The sequence below is a fragment of the Taudactylus pleione genome, unplaced genomic scaffold (assembly GCF_031769625.1).
Source record: "Taudactylus pleione unplaced genomic scaffold, aTauple2 ptg000841l, whole genome shotgun sequence".
Classification (NCBI taxonomy): domain Eukaryota; kingdom Metazoa; phylum Chordata; class Amphibia; order Anura; family Myobatrachidae; genus Taudactylus; species Taudactylus pleione.
In genome coordinates this window covers 364,717-386,933 of record NW_028285243.1, presented here as the reverse complement: position 1 = coordinate 386,933, position 22,217 = coordinate 364,717, and the positions used below count along the sequence as shown (strand labels likewise).

At 53.4% G+C, this 22,217-nt stretch overlaps 1 protein-coding gene across 2 annotated transcripts in view; it reads left to right on the top strand.

Annotated features, from left to right (window-relative positions):
* Positions 1–33: 33 nt before the first annotated feature.
* The window catches only part of DENND4B (DENN domain containing 4B), a 34,804-nt gene continuing 12,620 nt past the window's right edge, over positions 34–22,217 (top strand). For both annotated transcript variants that reach the window (XM_088458521.1, XM_088458520.1), the window contains exons 1-18: positions 34–167; positions 730–1,043; positions 1,124–1,376; positions 3,154–3,223; positions 6,109–6,278; positions 6,362–6,603; positions 7,258–7,324; positions 8,086–8,144; positions 8,634–8,778; positions 9,283–9,458; positions 10,296–10,396; positions 13,471–13,686; positions 20,488–20,633; positions 20,719–20,858; positions 20,940–21,063; positions 21,138–21,344; positions 21,590–21,718; positions 21,798–21,954. In XM_088458521.1, the coding sequence (XP_088314647.1) occupies positions 748–1,043; positions 1,124–1,376; positions 3,154–3,223; positions 6,109–6,278; positions 6,362–6,603; positions 7,258–7,324; positions 8,086–8,144; positions 8,634–8,778; positions 9,283–9,458; positions 10,296–10,396; positions 13,471–13,686; positions 20,488–20,633; positions 20,719–20,858; positions 20,940–21,063; positions 21,138–21,344; positions 21,590–21,718; positions 21,798–21,954 (2,698 nt within the window). In that variant the 5' untranslated portion in view covers positions 34–167; positions 730–747. The remainder of the gene's footprint in view (positions 168–729; positions 1,044–1,123; positions 1,377–3,153; positions 3,224–6,108; positions 6,279–6,361; positions 6,604–7,257; positions 7,325–8,085; positions 8,145–8,633; positions 8,779–9,282; positions 9,459–10,295; positions 10,397–13,470; positions 13,687–20,487; positions 20,634–20,718; positions 20,859–20,939; positions 21,064–21,137; positions 21,345–21,589; positions 21,719–21,797; positions 21,955–22,217) is intronic.

The window sequence follows — 22,217 nt, the reverse complement described above, 5'->3', positions numbered from 1 at the left end:
CTGGGACCTGCCACTCTGAGCTATGCCCACTGACTCTGGCTTTTTCCCTTCGCACAGAAGCAGCACCCACCCCTGGCCCTGCATAGAATGGAGCCACTTTCACTGGGGAAGCCGGGGAGGAAGTGAGAGCTGGAGATGACCCATGCGATTTACTTTCAGGTGTCTGGGTGAGTCGGCATTTAACCCTTTCGTTGACGTGTGCAGCTCCTAGGAAAGTCGTGGACAGTGCCCCATTCTCACTGGTGAGGCTATGTTACGTACTGGCACGTTGGGCACCTCCTCGGCCACGTCTGCAGCTGTTTCCGCCTGTCTGCCTGGTACTCTTCAGTCAGAGTTCAGTATAGCAATGAGAGAACCAGAAGACGCAGCCCTGTAGACAGAGATGAATTCATCTGCTGATTAAACAAGGGTACTCCCATTGCGATGTTACACAGATGGAGGATAGTCTTTATCTTAGCGCCTGTCTGTGTCTCTCATTACACTGCTGTTACTGCAGGGATCTAACCTGCGACCAAAAGCTTTATATAGTCGTCAGCAATGTGCCATCTCCAGCTTATAGCACGGTGCAGCCGTCTGGTACAGTCACACTGGGTAGGGGAAAACATGAATATATTCCGAATGATGCATTTTTTATATGAGTGGTTTGCATAGTGTATTTGTATATGTTTTCGCACGGCAGCGTAGTTTATAAGCGCTGTTGTATGACACAGTCTCTCTAAATCTGTTTAGTGTCAACAAGATGCTGCCATGATGGAGGAGGGTCCGCCAAAACTGGTGGATTACTTTGTAATCGCAGGGCTGACGCCAACATGTCGGCCCCTGGAGGAGGAGACCCGGCAGAGGTCGGCACGTCCAGCAGATCCGGTTATAGATGTGGCCGTCGTCATTCGGTCCCAGTGTGAGGAGGTCCCGCATGGATTCACCTGCATCGAGAAGACCCCCGGCGGCCACTCGGCCGATCTCAGCTCCAGCCTGCTCACCAACCAGCAGCTGTACCTGTGCTACCGCCGGGGGCGGGACAAGGCCCCCATAACGGAAATGGGGTGAGGAGCGGGTTGCAGGGTCTTGCTGTCCGCTGGTAGGTCCTGTCTTCTCATTCTTTTCTTTTTATCTGTCCTTCCAGTGTCCACTATGAGGGGAAAGAGACCCTGCGTCCTGGATTCCATGTAATAGACACTACGCCCTACAGTCACTCTGCCAACTTGAGTTCTGGGGCCCCAGGTCACCCGAAAACCTTCCTTATGTACAAAAGGGCCCCTGAAGCCCAAGGTCTGAACACACTGGGAGTGATGGACATTTGTATCATTAATCCCAGTAAAGGGGACAGCACGCCCCATACATTTTGCAAGGTGGACAGAAGTCTAAATACCAGCATGGTGAGCATTGCAACCTAGAATCTCAAACTGTACCCCAATCACAGTGTCTGGTCTGTGTGCCTCCCCCCGGCGTCTGGTCTGTGTGCCTCCCCCGGCGTCTGGTCTGTGTGCCTCCCCCGGCGTCTGGTCTGTGTGCCTCCCCCGGCGTCTGGTCTGTGTGCCTCCCCCGGCGTCTGGTCTGTGTGCCTCCCCCGGCGTCTGGTCTGTGTGCCTCCCCCGGCGTCTGGTCTGTGTGCCTCCCCCGGCGTCTGGTCTGTGTGCCACCCCCGGCGTCTGGTCTGTGTGCCTCCCCCGGCGTCTGGTCTGTGTGCCTCCCCCGGCGTCTGGTCTGTGTGCCTCCCCCGGCGTCTGGTCTGTGTGCCTCCGCTGTCTCCCCCGGAGTTTGGACTGTGTGCGTCTCCTGTCTCCCCTAGTGCCTGAACTGTGTGTGCGTCTCCTGTCTCCCCTAGTGCCTGGACTGTGTGTGCGTCTCCTGTCTCCCCTAGTGCCTGGACTGTGTGTGCGTCTCCTGTCTCCCCTAGTGCCTGGACTGTGTGTGCGCCTCCTGTCTCCCCTAGTGCCTGGACTGTGTGTGCGCCTCCTGTCTCCCCTAGTGCCTGGACTGTGTGTGCGCCTCCTGTCTCCCCTAGTGCCTGGACTGTGTGTGCGCCTCCTGTCTCCCCTAGTGCCTGGACTGTGTGTGCGTCTCCTGTCTCCCCTAGTGCCTGGACTGTGTGTGCGTCTCCTGTCTCCCCTAGTGCCTGGACTGTGTGTGCGTCTCCTGTCTCCCCTAGTGCCTGGACTGTGTGTGCGTCTCCTGTCTCCCCTAGTGCCTGGACTGTGTGTGCGTCTCCTGTCTCCCCTAGTGCCTGGACTGTGTGTGCGTCTCCTGTCTCCCCTAGTGCCTGGACTGTGTGTGCGTCTCCTGTCTCCCCTAGTGCCTGGACTGTGTGTGCGCCTCCTGTCTCCCCTAGTGCCTGGACTGTGTGCGCCTCCTGTCTCCCCTAGTGCCTGGACTGTGTGCGCCTCCTGTCTCCCCTAGTGCCTGGACTATATGCGCCTCCTGTCTCCCCTAGTGCCTGGACTGTGTGCGCCTCCTGTCTCCCCTAGTGCCTGGACTATATGTGCCTCCTGTCTCCCCTAGTGCCTGGACTATGTGCGCCTCCTGTCTCCCCTAGTGCCTGGACTATGTGCGCCTCCTGTCTTCCCTAGTGCCTGGACTGTGTGCGCCTTCTGTCTCCCCTAGTGCCTGGACTGTGTGTGTGTCTCCTGTCTCTCCTAGTGCCTGGACTGTGTGTGCGCCTCCTGTCTCCCCTAGTGCCTGGACTGTGTGCGCCTCCTGTCTCCCCTAGTGCCTGGACTGTGTGTGCGCCTCCTGTCTCCCCTAGTGCCTGGACTGTGTGTGCGCCTCCTGTCTCCCCTAGTGCCTGGACTGTGTGCGTCTCCTGTCTCCCCTAGTGCCTGGACTGTGTGCGTCTCCTGTCTCCCCTAGTGCCTGGACTGTGTGCGCCGTCTGTCTCCCCTAGTGCCTGGACTGTGTGCGCCGTCTGTCTCCCCTAGTGCCTGGACTGTGTGTGCGTCTCCTGTCTCCCCTAGTGCCTGGACTGTGTGTGCGTCTCCTGTCTCCCCTAGTGCCTGGACTGTGTGCGCCTTCTGTCTCCCCTAGTGCCTGGACTGTGTGTGTGTCTCCTGTCTCTCCTAGTGCCTGGACTGTGTGTGCGCCCCCTGTCTCCCCTAGTGCCTGGACTATATGTGCCTCCTGTCTCTCCTAGCATTTAATCTTTTTATCTACTTGCAGTTTAGCCCTGCTCTTTTTCTCTGCTATAAAAAAGCCATGGCGAAGACGCACAGCCTGGTGTATGAAGGAGGTCAGTCTGTCTGTCTCTCTCACTTCTGTGCTGAGCTTGTGAATGGGGGTTTGTAAATGGCCATATCAGGCTGTCCTGGTCTGTCTCTTCACCTGCTCAGTGAATGTTATCAGTGGGTATTTTCTCCATGGTTAAAGTAAAACACTAGGGTAATTGATGTTCCAGAGAGGGAGAGTATGGGGTCTGTGCAATGACTTATACCCACGCAGTGTTGCTGGTAATTCCAGGTAAGTAGAGTATGGGTCTGTGCAGGGTTTGCACCCTGACAGTATTGCTGGTATTCCGGAGAGGGAGAGCGTGACCGGATGACCTTGCTGCACCAAGCGATCACAGATTTTTGTTCGTAGTTAGAATAGTATAGAATTGGTTACTTGTCTGTGAGTAACCTGAGTAAGCTTATTTCACCGCTCCTAGGGATTTGCTCTCATTGTCAGTGACCGCCTGTTACTGACTCCTCCTACTGTGTAGTGGGCGGGTAACTTGCTGACACCACCAGCCTCCTACACCTGGAACCATCTACTTCCAGGTGCAATTCTCAATGGTCCCTCACTATGGACCAGTCTCACTGGGTAGCAAGAAGGGGGCTTGAGCTTGGGGGGCTCTGGGCTCAATCTAGAACAACCTGGCAACGGAATAGCGTCTGGCGTAACTCTGGTAGTCACAGGATACAAGCCGATGCAGGCGTCTTAAGGCAAGATGTTTATAGCTCAAATGTTTTTAAAAAGACAAGTCCCTTGCTGAAGGAGCTTGTGCCAGCATACAGATATTCTTCAGAAGTACAATCCTCTCAGTCAGAGGATACACACACATTCCTTCTCCTATTAAATACACTAACCCCAGCTCCCAGCGTAGTAACGCGTCTGTGCCGTGTCCCAGAGCCGTGCAGAGTACAACCTTACACTACATACAGGGACTAAGCACTGCCGGCTGCAGTCATACGCCTTGCCCCTCGTTATTATATTTACATTCTTTAGACGGGGTCGCCAGGGGTTAGCACACCTAGCACCCCAACTGCCAGACTGCGTTCAGAGCTACGTCGCACACTTGCGTTCCCAGGCAGTATTGTTGGTATTGCAGAGAGTGAGTTTATGGGGTCCTGTACAGGGATTGCACCCAGGCAGTATTGTTGGTATTGCAGAGAGTGAGTGTATGGGGTCCTGTACAGGGATTGCACCCAGGCAGTATTGTTGGTTTTGCAGAGAGTGAGTGTATGGGGTCTGTACAGGGATTGCACCCAGGCAGTATTGTTGGTATTGCAGAGAGTGAGTTTATGGGGTCTGTACAGGGATTGCTCCAAGGCAGTATTGTTGGTATTGCAGAGAGTGAGTGTATGGGGTCTGTACAGGGATTGCACCCAGGCAGTATTGTTGGTATTGCAGAGAGTGAGTGTATGGGGTCCTGTACAGGGATTGCACCTAGGCAATATTGTTGGTATTGCAGATAGTGAGTGTATGGGGTCTGTACAGGGATTGCACCCAGGCAGTATTGTTGGTATTGCAGAGAGTGAGTGTATGGGGTCCTGTACAAGGATTGCACCCAGGCAGTATTGTTGGTATTGCAGAGAGTGAGTGTATGGGGTCTGTACAGGGATTGCACCCAGGCAGTATTGTTGGTATTGCAGAGTGAGTGTATGGGGTCCTGTACAGGGATTGCACCCAGGCAATATTGTTGGTATTGCAGATAGTGAGTGTATGGGGGTCTGTACAGGGATTGCACCCAGGCAGTATTGTTGGTATTGCAGAGAGTGAGTGTATGGGGTCCTGTACAGGGATTGCACCCAGGCAGTATTGTTGGTATTGCAGAGAGTGAGTGTATGGGGTCCTGTACAGGGATTGCACCCAGGCAGTATTGTTGGTATTGGAGAGAGAGAGTGTATGGAGTCTGTACAGGGATTGCACCCAGGCAGTATTATTGGTATTGCAGAGAGTGAGTGTATGGAGTCTGTAAAAGGGATTGCACCCAGGCAGTATTGTTGGTTTTGCAGAGAGTGAGTGTATGGGGTCTGTACAGGGATTGCACCCAGGCAGTATTGTTGGTATTGCAGAGAGTGAGTGTATGGGGTCTGTACAGGGATTGCACCCAGGCAGTATTGGTATTGCAGAGAGTGAGTGTATGGGGTCCTGTACAGGGATTGCACCCAGGCAGTATTGTTGGTATTGCAGAGAGTGAGTTTATGGGGTCTGTACAGGGATTGCTCCCAGGCAGTATTGTTGGTATTGCAGAGAGTGAGTGTATGGGGTCTGTACAGGGATTGCACCCAGGCAGTATTGTTGGTATTGCAGAGAGTGAGTTTATGGGGTCTGTACAGGGATTGCTCCCAGGCAGTATTGTTGGTATTGCAGAGAGTGAGTGTATGGGGTCTGTACAGGGATTGCACCCAGGCAGTATTGTTGGTATTGCAGAGAGTGAGTGTATGGGGTCCTGTACAGGGATTGCACCTAGGCAATATTGTTGGTATTGCAGATAGTGAGTGTATGGGGGCCTGTACAGGGATTGCACCCAGGCAGTATTGTTGGTATTGCAGAGAGTGAGTGTATGGGGTCCTGTACAGGGATTGCACCCAGGCAGTATTGTTGGTATTGCAGAGAGTGAGTTTATGGGGCCTGTACAGGGATTGCACCCAGGCAGTATTGTTGGTATTGCAGAGAGTGAGTGTATGGGGTCCTGTACAGGGATTGCACCCAGGCAGTATTGTTGGTATTGCAGAGAGTGAGTGTATGGGACCTGTACAGGGATTGCACCCAGGCAGTATTGTTGGTATTTCAGAGAGTGAGTGTATGGGGGTCTGTACAGGGATTGCACCCAGGCAGTATTGTTGGTATTGCAGAGAGTGAGTGTATGGGGTCTGTACAGGGGCAGTATTAATAACCCTTTGATGTTATTAGGGGTGATCAGTCGGTTCCCCGAGACGGACAATGAAATGTTCCCTTTTCCGGAGCTTGTCCCAATCTTTTGTCTGCCTATGGGAGCCACCATTGAGAACTGGTCGCAGGACACAAAGTACCCCCTGCCCATCTTCTCTACCTTTGTACTGACCGGCGCATCGGGAGACAAGGTAAGAGGTCATCATCATTTCTTCCACAGCCTTGCAGTTCTCTGGTACACATCCTGTGACACTGTTACCCCTGGTTACGGCAGGTATATGGCGCTGCCATCCAGTTCTACGAGCAGTACCCGCAGGACAACCTGACGGAAAAGCAGCGGCAGAGACTCGGACTCCTGAGCGTGGTGGACCGACGTCCGATGAGCGGCCGCTCCGTCCAGACCAAGAGAAGCATCTGCGTCCTGTCCCACTGGCCCTTCTTCGAAGTGTTTCAGAAATTCCTGTTTTTCATCTATCGTTACTCCATCTCCGGGCCCCATGTGCTGCCTATAGAGAGGTGAGTTCACTATAGAATACTAACGGTGATGGAGGGCAGGAAGGGATTGTAACTTAGTGCTTGGCGGGCAGGAAGGGATTGCAACTTAGTGCTAGGCGGGCAGGAAGGGATTGTAACTTAGTGCTAGGCGGGCAGGAAGGGATTGTAACTTAGTGCTAGGCGGGCAGGAAGGGATTGTAACTTAGTGCTAGGCGGGCAGGAAGGGATTGTAACTTAGTGCTAGGCGGGCAGGAAGGGATTGTAACTTAGTGCTAGGCGGGCTGCAAGGGAGTGTAACTTAGTTCTAGGTGCTTATGTGTACCTATTCAGGGGCAAAAAAAACAAACAGATTTAGGCCCAGTATTTTCAACGAGTGATTTTCTACTGCTCCAACCAATCAGCTCCTAACTGTCATGTGTTTGAAAAATGACAGGAGGTGATTGGTTGGAGCAGCATTTAAGATTAGTAACAAGTGATAGCAAGAAACTCACTTGTTGATAAATCTGGGCCTTATTTTGTAATTGTAACTCGGTTTAGAAGCTGACAATTCTACATACAGCTCTTATAGCAGATAGACGCCGTAGAGGTGTAATCTTTAATGCGCCCTCCGTGGCTGGGACCCGGCTTTCCTGGTAAATCACAGACTGACTCCATCAGTGGTTTGTCTCCTTACAGACACATCGCAAACTTCATGTTCAACGTTCCCTTCCCGTCTCCGCAGAGGCCGCGCATCCTAATCCAGGTGTGTGCTGCTCCGTCTCACTATAGGAAGCTGCAGGTATCGCCCCTTCTTTATCTCTGCACCCTGAGTGTTACATGTACATCCCGTGACCTCCCGTGGGGCGTGAGGGTTGGTTCCCATTTACCTTCCGTTACCGCCTGTTACCGCCTCCTACCGCGCTGTAGGGGGTTTAGTCGCTGACGCCACCAGGGGTAATGGTACATACATTTATTAAATATACATTTTATATATATAGGCATTTTTAAAGCTCATCATTTATTTCTGGGCGGCATTAACGCCTTTCCCCATATTTACGTTTGGGCGCACAATTCTGCACGATCGCCGGGACTTAACCCCTGCAGTGACCTTTGGTGAAATTTGCCGCTTCCACCACCATTATTGCACTCCCATACATTTATTAAATTACATATTTAGTAATATTTTACATAATACACACGGCACGTAGTACCAATATCCAGAGTTAATGACGGCGAATGACAGAGGTGACCAATACGTCAATGTCAGATCACTACGTGCTACATAAGATCGGCACCCCCTTGTGGCACCTTTCATGCAATATATCCACCGAAACGGACCAGTTGCGTTTTTTTAAAGGTTTACATGTAGCCCTTTCATATATGTTTAGTACTTCCTGTTACCCAGCAGGCCGCGCTCCTATGTAGTGTGGAGACAGGAAGCTGCTTCTCAGCATAGTAATGGGGGATGTAAGGGATCATTCATTGGAGGGCGCTGATGATCTAACATGACGTCTTCTTCCTCAGATGTCGCCCTACGATAACGTTCTCCTGTGCCAGCCCGTGTCCTCTCCTCTGCCCCTCAGGTCAGTCGGTTTCATTCATCAGTAACTTATTTCTATAAAGGCCTCAAATTCCGTGTACACTGGGATAAAAGCAGAAACGAAACTTCCTCATTTCATTTACCGGCTGCAGCTTAAATCTAAGATCCTTTTTATAGGAACAGAAAGTGTTCTCTTGTCTCTGTGGACAGACCTCTCTAGTCCACTATCCTTTGTGTTAACGAAACGTTCCCAGTAAAATCTCTTTCTTCATTGGTTTCCCTTGTTACATTGGTTCCTCCTGCCCGTCCCTTATCGCCTGCAGGCGCCATTCATGGCAGAATGGTTAAATCGCCCCCTTGTGGCATTATAATGCAATCTGAGCCACCGCAGAACCGGGATTCTAAACTACTGACAAAGTTGGGACGGTCGTTAAATCTCTGTGTGTCCGAATGTTTTTAGATGACATCCACATTAAGTTGTAAGTGATGTTTCTGGAAACTAGTAACCTGCGATCCTCCCTTTGTATTGCAGCGGAGCAAGTTATGTGACGCTGCTGCAAAATCTGGGCCCGGAGAACGCCGTGACGCTACTCCTGGCCGTCCTGACGGAACAGAAACTGCTGATTCACTCGCAGAGACCGGACGTGCTGACCAGCGTCAGCGAGGCGCTGGTGACGGTGGGTGTCCTGGGCCGGCGCTGTAAGCCTTGCGTTGTCCTAGGATTCTCTCTCTCATTCTGGGCAGGAGATAATCAGGGTGGCACACTGTCCTTGCTGTTGCTGCCCCCACCTCACCTGTAAATTGGGGGGTCCTTTCCCATTTTGTTCTGTTCCTAAGGGGACACTTGAAGATATTGGTCATCCTCAGATGGTTCCGATGTGCATGGCCGGTTGCAGCGTGGAGAACCCTCTTGTCCGCCCCCGTAATGTGTCATCTCATCTTGTTAGTACAATTAGATTAGAAGGTACTACTGTTTTTTGTTACCTTTTGATCTTAATGGAATGACGCAGTGCAGAGGCAGGGGGGCGTATGGTTGAGGTGGGCTCTGTACCTGGGGCTTGTCTTCTAGATGTTTAATCTCATTAGGGGTCTTGTGTTGGAGAAGGAGCCAGGTAAGAGTTGGCGAGGTGGTCACTGCAGGTCCCTCAGGAGCTATTGTAACCTCCCTCTTGTCTCTGCAGATCATCTTCCCACTGCGATGGCAGTGCCCCTATATCCCTCTGTGCCCCCTCACCCTCTCTGATGTCCTCTGTGCCCCGGTGCCATTCATTGTGGGTATTCACTCCAGCTACTTCGACCTCCATGACCCACCGCAGGACGTCCTATGTGTGGACCTCGACACGAACACCCTGTTCCAGTAAGATCCCCAGGGTTGTTGTATAATAAAAGTGTGTATATATAATTTTAATCTATTGCATTATGCGACACGTTCAAGTTTATCTCGCACTCACTTGCAGTGAGATCCCGTGGCTGACCCTGCCCCTCAATTACCGGGCATAGTTGGTGGAGGTCATAGTTACTGTGCCCCCAGGCAACCCGCAAGTAGATAATTAGAAATACAGGGACCATCCCTGTTTCATCGCACCCACCCCTGGGTGACCGTATGATTCCGTAGGGATGTTCTGTTGCTCTAGGAGGGAATTAGTTTGTAGCTCGTTGTCCTGCCGCTGCAATTCTATATACCGAAGACACAATGTGTTGGGGTCATGGGCGAGCAGGCGCTAGGTTACAGTACATGGCTACAGACGGGCAGTCCGGATAGCTCAGGAAGGAGGTGCATGGTTTTTTGCTAGTGTGGAGGTCGGCGGTGGTGGCCACATGCTCTGTACGCTGCATAGTGTATGTGTATAGTCCGGGATTTTCAGGATCACATCACAACAGAATATCTACAATACAATGGGGTAAAACGTGTAACACTGTAGTAATATTAGGTTGTTTAATGACTATTCAACGTGCATTGAACAAATGTGTGATACCTTTATCTCCTAAGTGATTCTTTGGTAGCTGGTAATGTGATTACTTATTATTATTAGCTTACCTATTGTCCAAATACCTGATCATTAAACATCTCTCCAGAGTGTTCCTTGTATTACCCCTGTATACTGTATGTAAGCAGGCCTCTCCCTGGGTAATCCAGTGTATGTGTTCTTGAAGATCCTTCCAGAGTCCAGACTGATATCATCGTCTCTTCCAGGAGTGAGGAGAAAAAAATTCCAACTTACCAGACTCTGCCCCGGAAGCCCTGTAAGGTCCTGCGCAGCAGCCTGAGCGACCTCCACAAACAGCTGGATGAGAGTGAGCGTCCCGCTATCTTCTCTGCTCTGTCGCATCCCCCTGTCTGCCTGTATCCTCGCTTCCTTCTCTGCTCTGTCACATCCCCCCGTCTGCCTGTATCCTCGCTACCTTCTCTGCTCTGTCACATCCCCGTCTGCCTGTATCCTCGCTTCCTTCTCTGCTCTGTCACATCCCCCCGTCTGCCTGTATCCTCGCTTCCTTCTCTGCTCTGTCACATCCCCCCGTCTGCCTGTATCCTCGCCACCTTCTCTGCTCTGTCACATCCCCCCGTCTGCCTGTATCCTCGCCACCTTCTCTGCTCTGTCACATCCCCATCTGCCTGTATCCTCGCCACCTTCTCTGCTCTGTCACATCCCCCTGTCTGCCTGTATCCTCGCTTCCTTCTCTGCTCTGTCACATCCCCGTCTGCCTGTATCCTCGCTTCCTTCTCTGCTCTGTCACATCCCCCCGTCTGCCTGTATCCTCGCTTCCTTCTCTGCTCTGTCACATCCCCGTCTGCCTGTATCCTCGCCACCTTCTCTGCTCTGTCACATCCCCCCGTCTGCCTGTATCCTCGCCACCTTCTCTGCTCTGTCACATCCCCCTGTCTGCCTGTATCCTCGCTTCCTTCTCTGCTCTGTCACATCCCCGTCTGCCTGTATCCTCGCTACCTTCTCTGCTCTGTCACATCCCCGTCTGCCTGTATCCTCGCTTCCTTCTCTGCTCTGTCACATCCCCCTGTCTGCCAGTATCCTCGCTTCCTTCTCTGCTCTGTCACATCCCCGTCTGCCTGTATCCTCGCTTCCTTCTCTGCTCTGTCACGTCCCCCCGTCTGCCTGTATCCTCGCTTCCTTCTCTGCTCTGTCACGTCCCCGTCTGCCTGTATCCTCGCCACCTTCTCTGCTCTGTCACATCCCCCTGTCTGCCTGTATCCTCGCTTCCTTCTCTGCTCTGTCACATCCCCATCTGCCTGTATCCTCGCCACCTTCTCTGCTCTGTCACATCCCCCTGTCTGCCTGTATCCTCGCTTCCTTCTCTGCTCTGTCACATCCCTGTCTGCCTGTATCCTCGCTACCTACTCTGCTCTGTCACATCCCCGTCTGCCTGTATCCTCGCTTCCTTCTCTGCTCTGTCACATCCCCCCGTCTGCCTGTATCCTCGCTTCCTTCTCTGCTCTGTCACATCCCCGTCTGCCTGTATCCTCGCCACCTTCTCTGCTCTGTCACATCCCCCCGTCTGCCTGTATCCTCGCCACCTTCTCTGCTCTGTCACATCCCCCTGTCTGCCTGTATCCTCGCTTCCTTCTCTGCTCTGTCACATCCCCGTCTGCCTGTATCCTCGCTTCCTTCTCTGCTCTGTCACGTCCCCGTCTGCCTGTATCCTCGCTTCCTTCTCTGCTCTGTCACGTCCCCCTGTCTGCCTGTATCCTCGCCGCCTTCTCTGCTCTGTCACATCCCCGTCTGCCTGTATCCTCGCCGCCTTCTCTGCTCTGTCACGTCCCCCTGTCTGCCTGTATCCTCGCTTCCTTCTCTGCTCTGTCACGTCCCCGTCTGCCTGTATCCTCGCCTTCTCTGCTCTGTCACATCCCCGTCTGCCTGTATCCTCGCCTTCTTCTCTGCTCTGTCACATCCCCGTCTGCCTGTATCCTCGCCACCTTCTCTGCTCTGTCACATCCCCGTCTGCCTGTATCCTCGCCACCTTCTCTGCTCTGTCACGTCCCCGTCTGCCTGTATCCTCGCCACCTTCTCTGCTCTGTCACGTCCCCGTCTGCCTGTATCCTCGTCACCTTCTCTGCTCTGTCACGTCCCCGTCTGCCTGTATCCTCGCCTTCTCTGCTCTGTCACGTCCCCGTTTGCCTGTATCCTCGCCTTCTTCTCTGCTCTGTCACATCCCTGTCTGCCTGTATCCCCATCTGCCTGTATCCCCGCTTCCTTCTCTGTTCTGTCACATCCCCGTCTGCCTGTATCCTCGCCTCCTTCTCTGCTCTGTCACACCCCGTCTGCCTGTATCCTCGCCTTCTTCTCTGCTGTGTCACATCCCTGTCTGCCTGTATCCTCGCTTCCTTCTCTGCTCTGTCACGTCCCCGTCTGCCTGTATCCTCGCCGCCTTCTCTGCTCTGTCACGTCCCCGTCTGCCTGTATCCTCGCCTTCTTCTCTGCTCTGTCACGTCCCCGTCTGCCTGTATCCTCGCCTTCTTCTCTGCTCTGTCACATCCCCGTCTGCCTGTATCCTCACCTTCTCTGCTCTGTCACGTCCCCGTCTGCCTGTATCCTCGCCTTCTTCTCTGCTCTGTCACGTTCCCGTCTACCTGTATCCTCGCTTCCTTCTCTGTTCTGTCACATCCCCGTCTGCCTGTATCCTCGCCTTCTTCTCTGCTCTGTCACATCCCCGTCTGCCTGTATCCTCACCTTCTCTGCTCTGTCACGTCCCCGTCTGCCTGTATCCTCGCCTTCTTCTCTGCTCTGTCACATCCCCGTCTGCCTGTATCCTCACCTTCTCTGCTCTGTCACGTCCCCGTCTGCCTGTATCCTCGCCTTCTTCTCTGCTCTGTCACATCCCCGTCTGCCTGTATCCTCACCTTCTCTGCTCTGTCACGTCCCCGTCTGCCTGTATCCTCGCCTTCTTCTCTGCTCTGTCACGTTCCCGTCTACCTGTATCCTCGCCTTCTTCTCTGCTCTGTCACGTCCCCGTCTGCCTGTATCCTCGCTTCCTTCTCTGCTCTGTCACGTCCCCGTCTGCCTGTATCCTCGCCTTCTTCTCTGCTCTGTCACGTTCCCGTCTGCCTGTATCCTCGCTTCCTTCCCTGCTCCAACACATGCCCCCTGTCTGCCTTTCTGTCATGCGCCCCCTGCTTGTCCTGCAATCCGTGTGCCTGTGACCTGCTCTGTGCCCTTTGCGGCCCAAATCCCTTCTGCTAGTGCTTTACTTCCTGCCATGACATTTTCATTATTTGTCGGTGCCAATTTATTTCTGTTTGTCACGGTTCCGGAGAACCCCCTGAGCTGTTCTATATCCGTTGCTGCTTCTGCTGTAATGTTGGAGCTGCCGTCGGTGTTCTCCGCTAAGGCCAGTGCTTGTTTTCATAATCTGCTCAGTGTACAACAAGCCCATGGAGGAGGCATCCCTGGAATTCCTGCTGACGGATTACGATCTAGTCTATGGGCGTCGGACGCAGATGGAGCTAGACGTGCAGGCTTCCTTCCTGCGTTTCATGGCTTGTCTCTTTAAAGGATACCGGTCCTACCTGCTGCCGATCACGCAGGCTCCATCTGAGCGGACACGAGACTCTAGCAACCTGTTCAACATGGAGGGTAGGTGGGAAGTGAAGGATGGGTGGTAGAGAGAGGATGATTTGTGCTGCACACCTTATTAATCATTGATCATTATCTACCAGGCAGAGCAGATTGGGTGGAGGATTTGTAAGTGTGATAAGTCAGGTGTAAAGGTGCCCACACATATACCGATGTGCTCACGATACGATTTTATGGCCAATTTCCTCATGAACTTTCACGGGAGCTCCCTTGCCGTCGTGATCACGATTTGGAGTTAAAAATGTCCAATCTGACTAAAGATCTTTCTACTTCAGGGTCCATAGGGGGTCCACAGGGTTGACCTTGGGGTATAGCTGGATCTGGATCCATGGGCACCACGCAGTTAAAGCTTTAGCTGCTCCCAGGATGCACTTGGGTCCGTCCTGCTCTATACCCCGCCCCCGGCCACAGCACCTCAGTTTGAGTTGGTGCCCGGCCGGAGTCGGGTCACCTGCGCAGGGGGGCTGCAGGAGCAGCCCCCAAAAGCTTTCTATTTTTATTTAAAAAAAAAAAAAAGAAAAAAGAGCTTGTTAGATTTTTATTTTAAAACAGAGGCTCTAGTGTGGCAGCGACGGGCTGTCTATGCAGACGCCCACGCTGCCGCTCTCCTTCCCCGCTGGCGCCGCGACGCCAGTACTGCACTGGGGATCGCGGCGGGAGGCCAGAGTCCGTACTAGCCGGACTCTGGGTCCCTCCCTGGACTGCTGCCGGAGTCGCCGGGGACAAGGTAAGCCGCGAGTCGCCGATTAGCGGCGGCTCGCGGGTTTTGCCTGCAGATGCAGTCCTTTGCCCCCGGTCCTAGGGGACAGACCGGGGGCCGCTAGCGGTGGCGGCGGGCTCCCCCTCTGAGGAGGAATAACCCGTGGGACCACTAGACCACCAGGGATATATGGCAAGCGGGATGCCGGCAAGCCCTGGGGTTAATATGCTAGCCAGGGGAGGAAGCCTTCCCTGTCAGCGGCTCCTCCCCTCAGCTCAGCGCGCCTTTCAGCACGGAGTCTGGCGTCGCTGAGCTGCAGCTACTCGGCCACTCCTCCTCTGAGGTCTCCAGCGGCCATTTTCTCACAGTGGCAGCGCAGATCTTCAGGGAGCACGCGGACCGGTCCCCCTGTGTACCTCTCCCCTGATTAAGGACAGCGTACACAGCACTATAGCCCTCCCAGACACTGAATCTGGGCAGGTTGATTGTAGTGGAAAGGTGCAGTGAGTATATCTTCCTGCATGGTATGTGACTTTTGCTAGTGCTGCCTGTCTGTGCTTATTTTCTACTTACTGTCAGCTTATACCTATCCCTTTACTTCTCCTACAAGCCCTACAGGTGTGTGGGGGAGGGGCGTTTCTACTGACCTCACTTATATAGATCACGTATTTGTGAGGTCCGTCACATACAGTTGTGTGCTACTCAGTGCCATATTGTGGGCTGTTGTTCAGCACACCGGTGAGTGCGTTTTACTTCTACCCTGGTGCCAGATATATAATATATTCTGTCATGTCAGACGAGGAGGTTGAGCGCTCAGTGGCTCCGGTGTTGGCCTCCTGCGGACGCTGTTCTGCAGGAGTAGATAGGGAGGATTTGTCACAGGATGGCCTGTGTAGTCGATGCCAGGTGGCTCCTGGCCCATCCAGACCTTCTCTGGCGCAGGAACCACCGTGGGCGATGTTTTCTCAAGTGCTGGTGTCTATTGCGGACCGTCTGTCGGTCCCGACTGCTCTCCCTACTAGGTCGTTGTCCCAGCCGACCATCCCCCATTCCCCGGGTGTCCCGCAGTTATTGCGGAGTCCTCCTGGGTCTCAGTCGGTGGGTCCCTATGCGGGGTTTCCTATGTATATACAGGCTTCCCCTGTGCCGCAGCAGCCTGTGGTACCTTTTCAGGCCCCTATGGTGACTCCTCCACCCTGGGTGGATGTGCTCTCCAACTCCGTGCAAAATTTGGCGGCCGCTTCCTCAGCTTTTCAGTCAATGTTGCAGACTGACATGCCTTCTAGGATTTCAAAACGCCCACTCATGACACGGGCTGCTCAGGTATCGGACTCAGAGGGTTCCTCAGATGATGGGGAGGTCCCTGATGACACTGACTCGGACGCCTCGGTCCAGGAAATGGATGCCAAGTCGTCCATTAATGTGCGAGCACTAGTTAGGGCGGTGCGAGCTATTCTTCTTATAGAGGATGAGGCACCGGTTCCTAAGTCGAAGTTTCCTAGTTTCAAAAAAACTAAGGTGGCTTCTGCGGTGTTTCCCCTGTCGGATCAGTTGACGGATAATATGGCGGTAGCTTGGCAGGCGCCCAGTAAGAGATTCCTTCCTCAGAAGCGGTTGGCTTCTAATTACCCCTTCCCTGAGGCACATTGTAAAAAATGGGAAACTCCACCGGCGGTGGATTCCCATGTCACCCGTTTAACTCGGGGCGCCACCTTACCATTACCGTCGATATCCTCGCTGAAGGATCCCACGGACAGGAAAGTTGAGACTTGCTTAAAGTCTATTTACTCCCTCTCCGGGGCGGTGGCCCGACCGTCCATGGCCATCTCCTGGGTGGCCAAGGCCATTGAGGGGTGGGCCAATGCATTGGAAGATACCTTCCCGGACGACGCTCCGTATGTCCAGCGGGCGTTGTTGGGACAAATGAGGGACGCTGCTTCTTACATTGGAGAAGCTTCTTTAGATGCTAGTCTGCTGACCTCGCGGGTATCGGCTGCAGCGGTGTCTGCCTGCCGATCCTTATGGTTGCGGTCCTGGAGAGCGGACTCTGATTCAAAGAAAGGTCTGGAGGCCTTACCTTTCAATGGGGAATTACTATTTGGTCCGGACTTGGACAAAATAGTGGACACCCTGGCTAAATCCAAGTCGGCCTTCCTCCCTTCGGCGGCACTGCCTGCTAAGGTTCGGAGTTCGGCTTTTCGTTCCTTTCGGGTTCAGGGTAAGGCGAAAGGTCAGTCCTTCCCGAGACAGTCTGCGAGTAAGACGGCCTCTAAACCCAAGAAGCAAGCCTGGAGTGCTCGGCGCCCTTCTTCCAAGCAGGAAGATAAACCTTCGGCCGGATGGGACGGGCCTCCCTCTGGGGGACCTCAGAGTGGGAGGCCGACTTCTTCTATTTGCCCAGTGCTGGCACAATACCACCACGGATGCCTGGGTTCGAGAAGTGGTCTCCCAGGGGTACGCCCTGTCTTTTCGGCACAGACCACCCCACCAGTTTTTCTGCACAAGTCCTTCTCAGGACAAGACCAAGGCGTTACAGGTTCAGGAGGCTATAGAGTCCTTGCTGAAAGCAGGGGTCATTGTTCCCGTTCCTCTATCACAACGAGGGACGGGGTATTATTCGTCTCTGTTTCTGGTGCAGAAACCCAATGGTTCTCATCGCCCTATCCTCAACTTGAAGTCTCTGAACAAATTCCTCAGAGTTCCCAAGTTCAGGATGGAAACGTTACGTTCCATCATTCTGGCGATGGAACCGGGGGATTACATGGTGTCCCTGGACATCCAGGACGCCTACCTCCATGTTCCGATAGCATCTTCACATCAGCGGTATCTGAGGTTCGCTATCCTTCAACACCACTATCAGTTCCGGGCGCTACCCTTTGGTCTCTCCACGGCACCGAGGGTGTTCACGAAGATTATGGCGGTCATGGCCGCACATCTTCGGAACCAGAATGTACGGCTGCTGCCGTACCTGGACGACCTCCTGTTGCTGGCGAGCTCCCCGGAGGTACTGCTTCAACATCTCCACCTGACGATCGCTTGCCTGCAAGCACACGGGTGGTTGATAAATTGGAAAAAGTCCTCCCTGATTCCATCACAGCGGATGGTTCATTTGGGAGTCCTGCTGGATTCGCGTCAGCAAAGGATCTTCCTGACTCCGGAGAAGGTCGCCTCCCTACAGCTGCGGATACGCAGTTGCCTGAGCCGTTGCCGCCTGTCGGTCCATTCGGCTATGAGAGTTCTGGGGTCCATGGTGTCGACATTCGACATGGTGGAATTTGCCCAGTTCCATTCCCGGCCCCTGCAGGGGCTGATTCTATCAGAATGGAACGGGTTACCTCACCGGATCCACTCTCAGGTGCTGGTGTTGTCTCCGGACGTTCGGCTATCTTTGGCTTGGTGGCTTCAGACAGCTCATCTGGTCGAGGGGCGCCCATTTTGGATCCCGGACTGGGTCCTGCTCACGACGGATGCCAGTCTCCGGGGTTGGGGGGCAGTGACCGGCTCTTTGTCGCTTCAGGGTCGTTGGTCAGCGGAAGAAGCACTTCTCCCCATCAACATCCTGGAACTGCGGGCAGTATACAGGGCCCTGCAGTCGTCCGGCCCCGCTCTTCACGGAAGGGCGGTACAGGTGCAGTCCGACAACGCCACCACGGTGGCGTATATCAATCACCAAGGCGGAACTCGCAGTCAGGCAGCGATGTCGGAGGTGTCTCGTATCCTGACTTGGGCGGAGGGTCACATTCCAGCGATCTCGGCGGTCTTCATCCCCGGAGTCCTCAATTGGGAGGCGTACTTCCTCAGCCGTCACGACGTGCATCCCGGGGAATGGTCGCTTCACCCAGAGGTGTTTCAGCTACTCGTGGACAGGTGGGGACTGCCGGAGCTGGACTTGATGGCCTCCCGTCACAATCACAAGTTGCCCGTTTACGGGTCAAGGACAAGAGACGCAGGTGCAAGTCTGGTGGACGCGCTGTCGGTGAAATGGACGTTTCACCTGGCGTATCTGTTTCCTCCGATATCCCTGCTTCCTCGGGTTCTGTGGAAATTCAAGCAGGACGGCGGCATGCTCGTGCTGGTAGCTCCGGCGTGGCCCAGACGTCCTTGGTACTCCGATCTCAGGAGCCTCTCCATCGACGCTCCGTACCTTCTTCCTCAGCGTCGGGACCTGTTGTCTCAGGGGCCCTGCCTTTATCCGGATCTGGGTCGGCTGTCTTTGACGGCGTGGCTCTTGAGACAGCCGTCTTGAGGTCTCGGGGCTTCTCCAGTTCGGTTATTGGTACCATGCTCAGGGCACGCAAGCCTGCTTCAGCACGGATTTATCACAGAGTGTGGCACACTTACTTTCAGTGGTGTGAGTCCAGACATTATGATCCTCAGGTGTTCCGAGTTTCTAGGATCTTGGAATTTCTTCAGTCAGGATTGGATCTCGGCTTACGCCTTGCATCTCTGAAGGTTCATGTGTCCGCCTTGTCCGTGTGGTTTCAACGGCGGATTGCAATACTACCAGACGTTCACACCTTTTTCCAAGGTGTTCTCAGGATCCAGCCTCCCTTTGTGCCTCCTGTGGCTCCTTGGGACTTGGTGGTGGTGCTACGGGTCCTGCATGGTCCTCCGTTTGAGCCTCTTGAGGCGGTGGAGCTCAAGTGGCTGACATTTAAGACGGTTTTTCTCCTGGCAATTGCTTCGGCCAGGAGGGTGTCTGAATTGGGGGCGCTTTCCTGTCGCCCTCCTTTCCTGATTTTTCACCAGGACAGAGCGGTGCTTCGCACTCGTCCTGAGTTTTTGCCCAAAGTGGTCTCGAAGTTCCATATTAATCAGGAACTTGTTGTGCCAGCTTTTCAGTCCCCTGATCTTTCAGCTGGTGAGACTTCCTTAGATGTGGTCCGGGCGCTTAGAATTTATGTAGACCCGACGGCTTCGGTTAGGAAGTCTGATTCCTTGTTTATCCTCTTTGGTTTTCACAAGAGGGGTTGGCCTGCCAACAAACAAACGTTAGCCCGTTGGCTTCGTTCCGTTATTTGTGAGGCTTATGCACAGGAGGGCTTACCTGTGCCAGCCTCTGTTAAGGCTCATTCCACTCGTTCTGTGGGTCCCTCTTGGGCTGCTAGACGTGGCGCTTCTGCTGTTCAGCTGTGTAAGGCGGCCACTTGGTCTTCAATTCAAACGTTTTTGAGGTTCTATGCGTTTGACACCTTTGCCTCTCAGGATGCATCCTTTGGGCGCCAGGTACTCCTTTCAGCACAGGAGCGTCCCCGCCCTTAGTTGTACTGCTTTGGGACATCCCCAAGGTCAACCCTGGGGACCCCCTATGATGGACCCTGAAGTAGAAAACAAGAGATATGGTAAGAACTTACCTTTGTTATCTCTGTTTCTACGAAGTCCATAGGGTCCACAGGGCGCCCGCCCTGACGCACCTGGCTTCAAATGGGCTGTGTGGCTGGTCACCGGTTTTCCGTCTCCCATTTCTGTGAGTATGGTTTCTTGTGTGTTCCAGTCTTCCTTCTCTCTGTTTAGTCTCCTCCTCCGGCCTTGGCTGCTTACCAACTGAGGTGCTGTGGCCGGGGGCGGGGTATAGAGGAGGACGGACCCAAGTGCATCCTGGGAGCAGCTAAAGCTTTAACTGCGTGGTGCCCATGGATCCAGATCCAGCTATACCCCAAGGTCAACCCTGTGGACCCTATGGACTTCGTAGAAACAGAGATAACAAAGGTAAGTTCTTACCATATCTCTTGTTATCGTGCAGCCAATGCATTGTATCCCAGATTTGCTAATCTGCCCTACAGCACGGCAGATCAGAAGATGCGATATACGACGAGCGGGGACGCGCATCGGCATCGTGCTCGTGAGTATAAATTCACGATTTGTATTTTTTTTTACCTGATTCGTCGTCACGATTCGTCGAAATCGGCCAAATCGTGTAAAATGTCGCTATGTGTGTGGGCACCTTAACAGTGAGAGAGGGGAAGCAGGCGACAAAGTATTGCCTTATGACTTTGAGGTGACAGCTGAGGGATTGGAGGATGATGAAGGAACGGTGGCGTAGATATGGTGGATGAGGAGGAATGAATGGCGGAGACCAGTGACTTGCGTTGTCTCTGCAGGCTTCCGGAGGTCCAGAGATCGGGCATACCAGAAGTTGTACTCCCAGCTACTTAGAACTCAGATGTTCACGCAGTTTATTGAAGATTGCTCCTTCGTCAGCGAACGACATGCTTCGCTAGAGTTTTTCGACAACTGTGTGGAGAAGGTACGTATACCTGGACCTTACCCCTCCCAGACTTCTCAGGTGTCTTCCGACCTGACCTCTGTGAACGCCATAATCTGCATTGTAGGTGCAGGTAGATGGGGAGAAAATGGAGGACCTACATCTGGTGGAGGCAGACGAGTCCCACCGCAGCGAGCACACAGTTTTCATCATGCCCGCTGAGGAGCCGCAAGACGCCAATGAAACCGAACCTCCGGCTCAGTACAAGTGAGACCTTGTTGTATCCGTCCAGGGGGCTTCATGCTGAGCGTTAATGCTCATATGCTGAGTGATCTCTCTCTTCCACAGGTATGAAAATTTCCCAACCCTACAGAGAGAGTTATTTGAGCTGCCACAAGATCTGCTAGCGGCGCCTTCCAGTCAGTTGAAAACCAGTGCCCCCAGCAGTCCAGCCCCTCGACGAACCAAACCGGTAAGTAAAAGATGAATAGTCACTGTGTAACCTTTAGAGTCGTTCTTACACAATTACATGTCTCGGTTTGGTAGGAGATAAAGACTGCTCAACGTGTGGCCCAGAGATATTCTTCCATGCCAGAAATGTGGGCAAAATGCCTTCTTGGGCACTGCTATGGGCTGTGGTTCATCTACCTACCCACATTTGTCAGAGCCACCGTCTCCAAGGTGCGGGCGTTGCAGACGGCCTACGATGCTTTGAAGCAGATGGAGACCAAGAATGTGGTCCTCCCAGATGAGGCAAGTGGATTTATTTGTGCTGTTCATCCAGCGGTTATACTTAATTGTTCCCTTTCTGATTGTTCAGATACTAAGCGCAGGCTGATGGAGCAGTGATAGACCCCATCGCGGTACCATATTGCTAGTGTCTATTTTCCATAGTGGTGTTTGCAGGGTGTACAACTGGTTTGGGGCCTTAGTAATGTCCAGTTGTTGATATGTGCCCCATTTTATTACCCTTCCTGACTGGGTGTCTCCCCTCACAGGTGTGTTACCGAATTTTGATGCAGCTGTGTGGTCAGTACGGGGAGCCGGTGCTAGCTGTACGCGTGATGCTGGAGATGAGGAAGGCTGGGATCGTCCCAAATACCATCACCTACGGTTATTACAATAAGGTGCGGGAGAGCTGCCTGATGTAGAGCATGCGTAACATGGGACCAGGTGCTGCCTAGTTACACCTCTGTGTCTCCCCAGGCTGTGCTGGAGAGCAAGTGGCCATCCAGTAGCCAGAGTGGGAGGCTCCACTGGGCCAAACTAAGGAACGTGGTTCTGGGAGCTGCCCAGTTTCGTCAGCCCCTCAAACAGAAGCCGCAAGGGTCCCGGACTCCTCCGTCACAACATGAGGACTCGTGTATGTGTAACCCATCCGGTTGCCTTTATCCCCCTACTTTCTGAGATGCTGATCCACAATTTCTCTTATGGTGTTTAAAGGGTCTTCTAATGTCTACACGTCCCCGATAGGCCGGAGAGAATAACTTAGTGCCCAGGTGACAGTCACTTGTTACGTGCGTGTTGGTTGCTTAAGTCTTGTGCATGGGGAGTACATATAAACTCTGCACAGATAAGTCCCTGGTCAAAATCTAACTCATGACCCCAGCAATGTGAGGTAGCAAT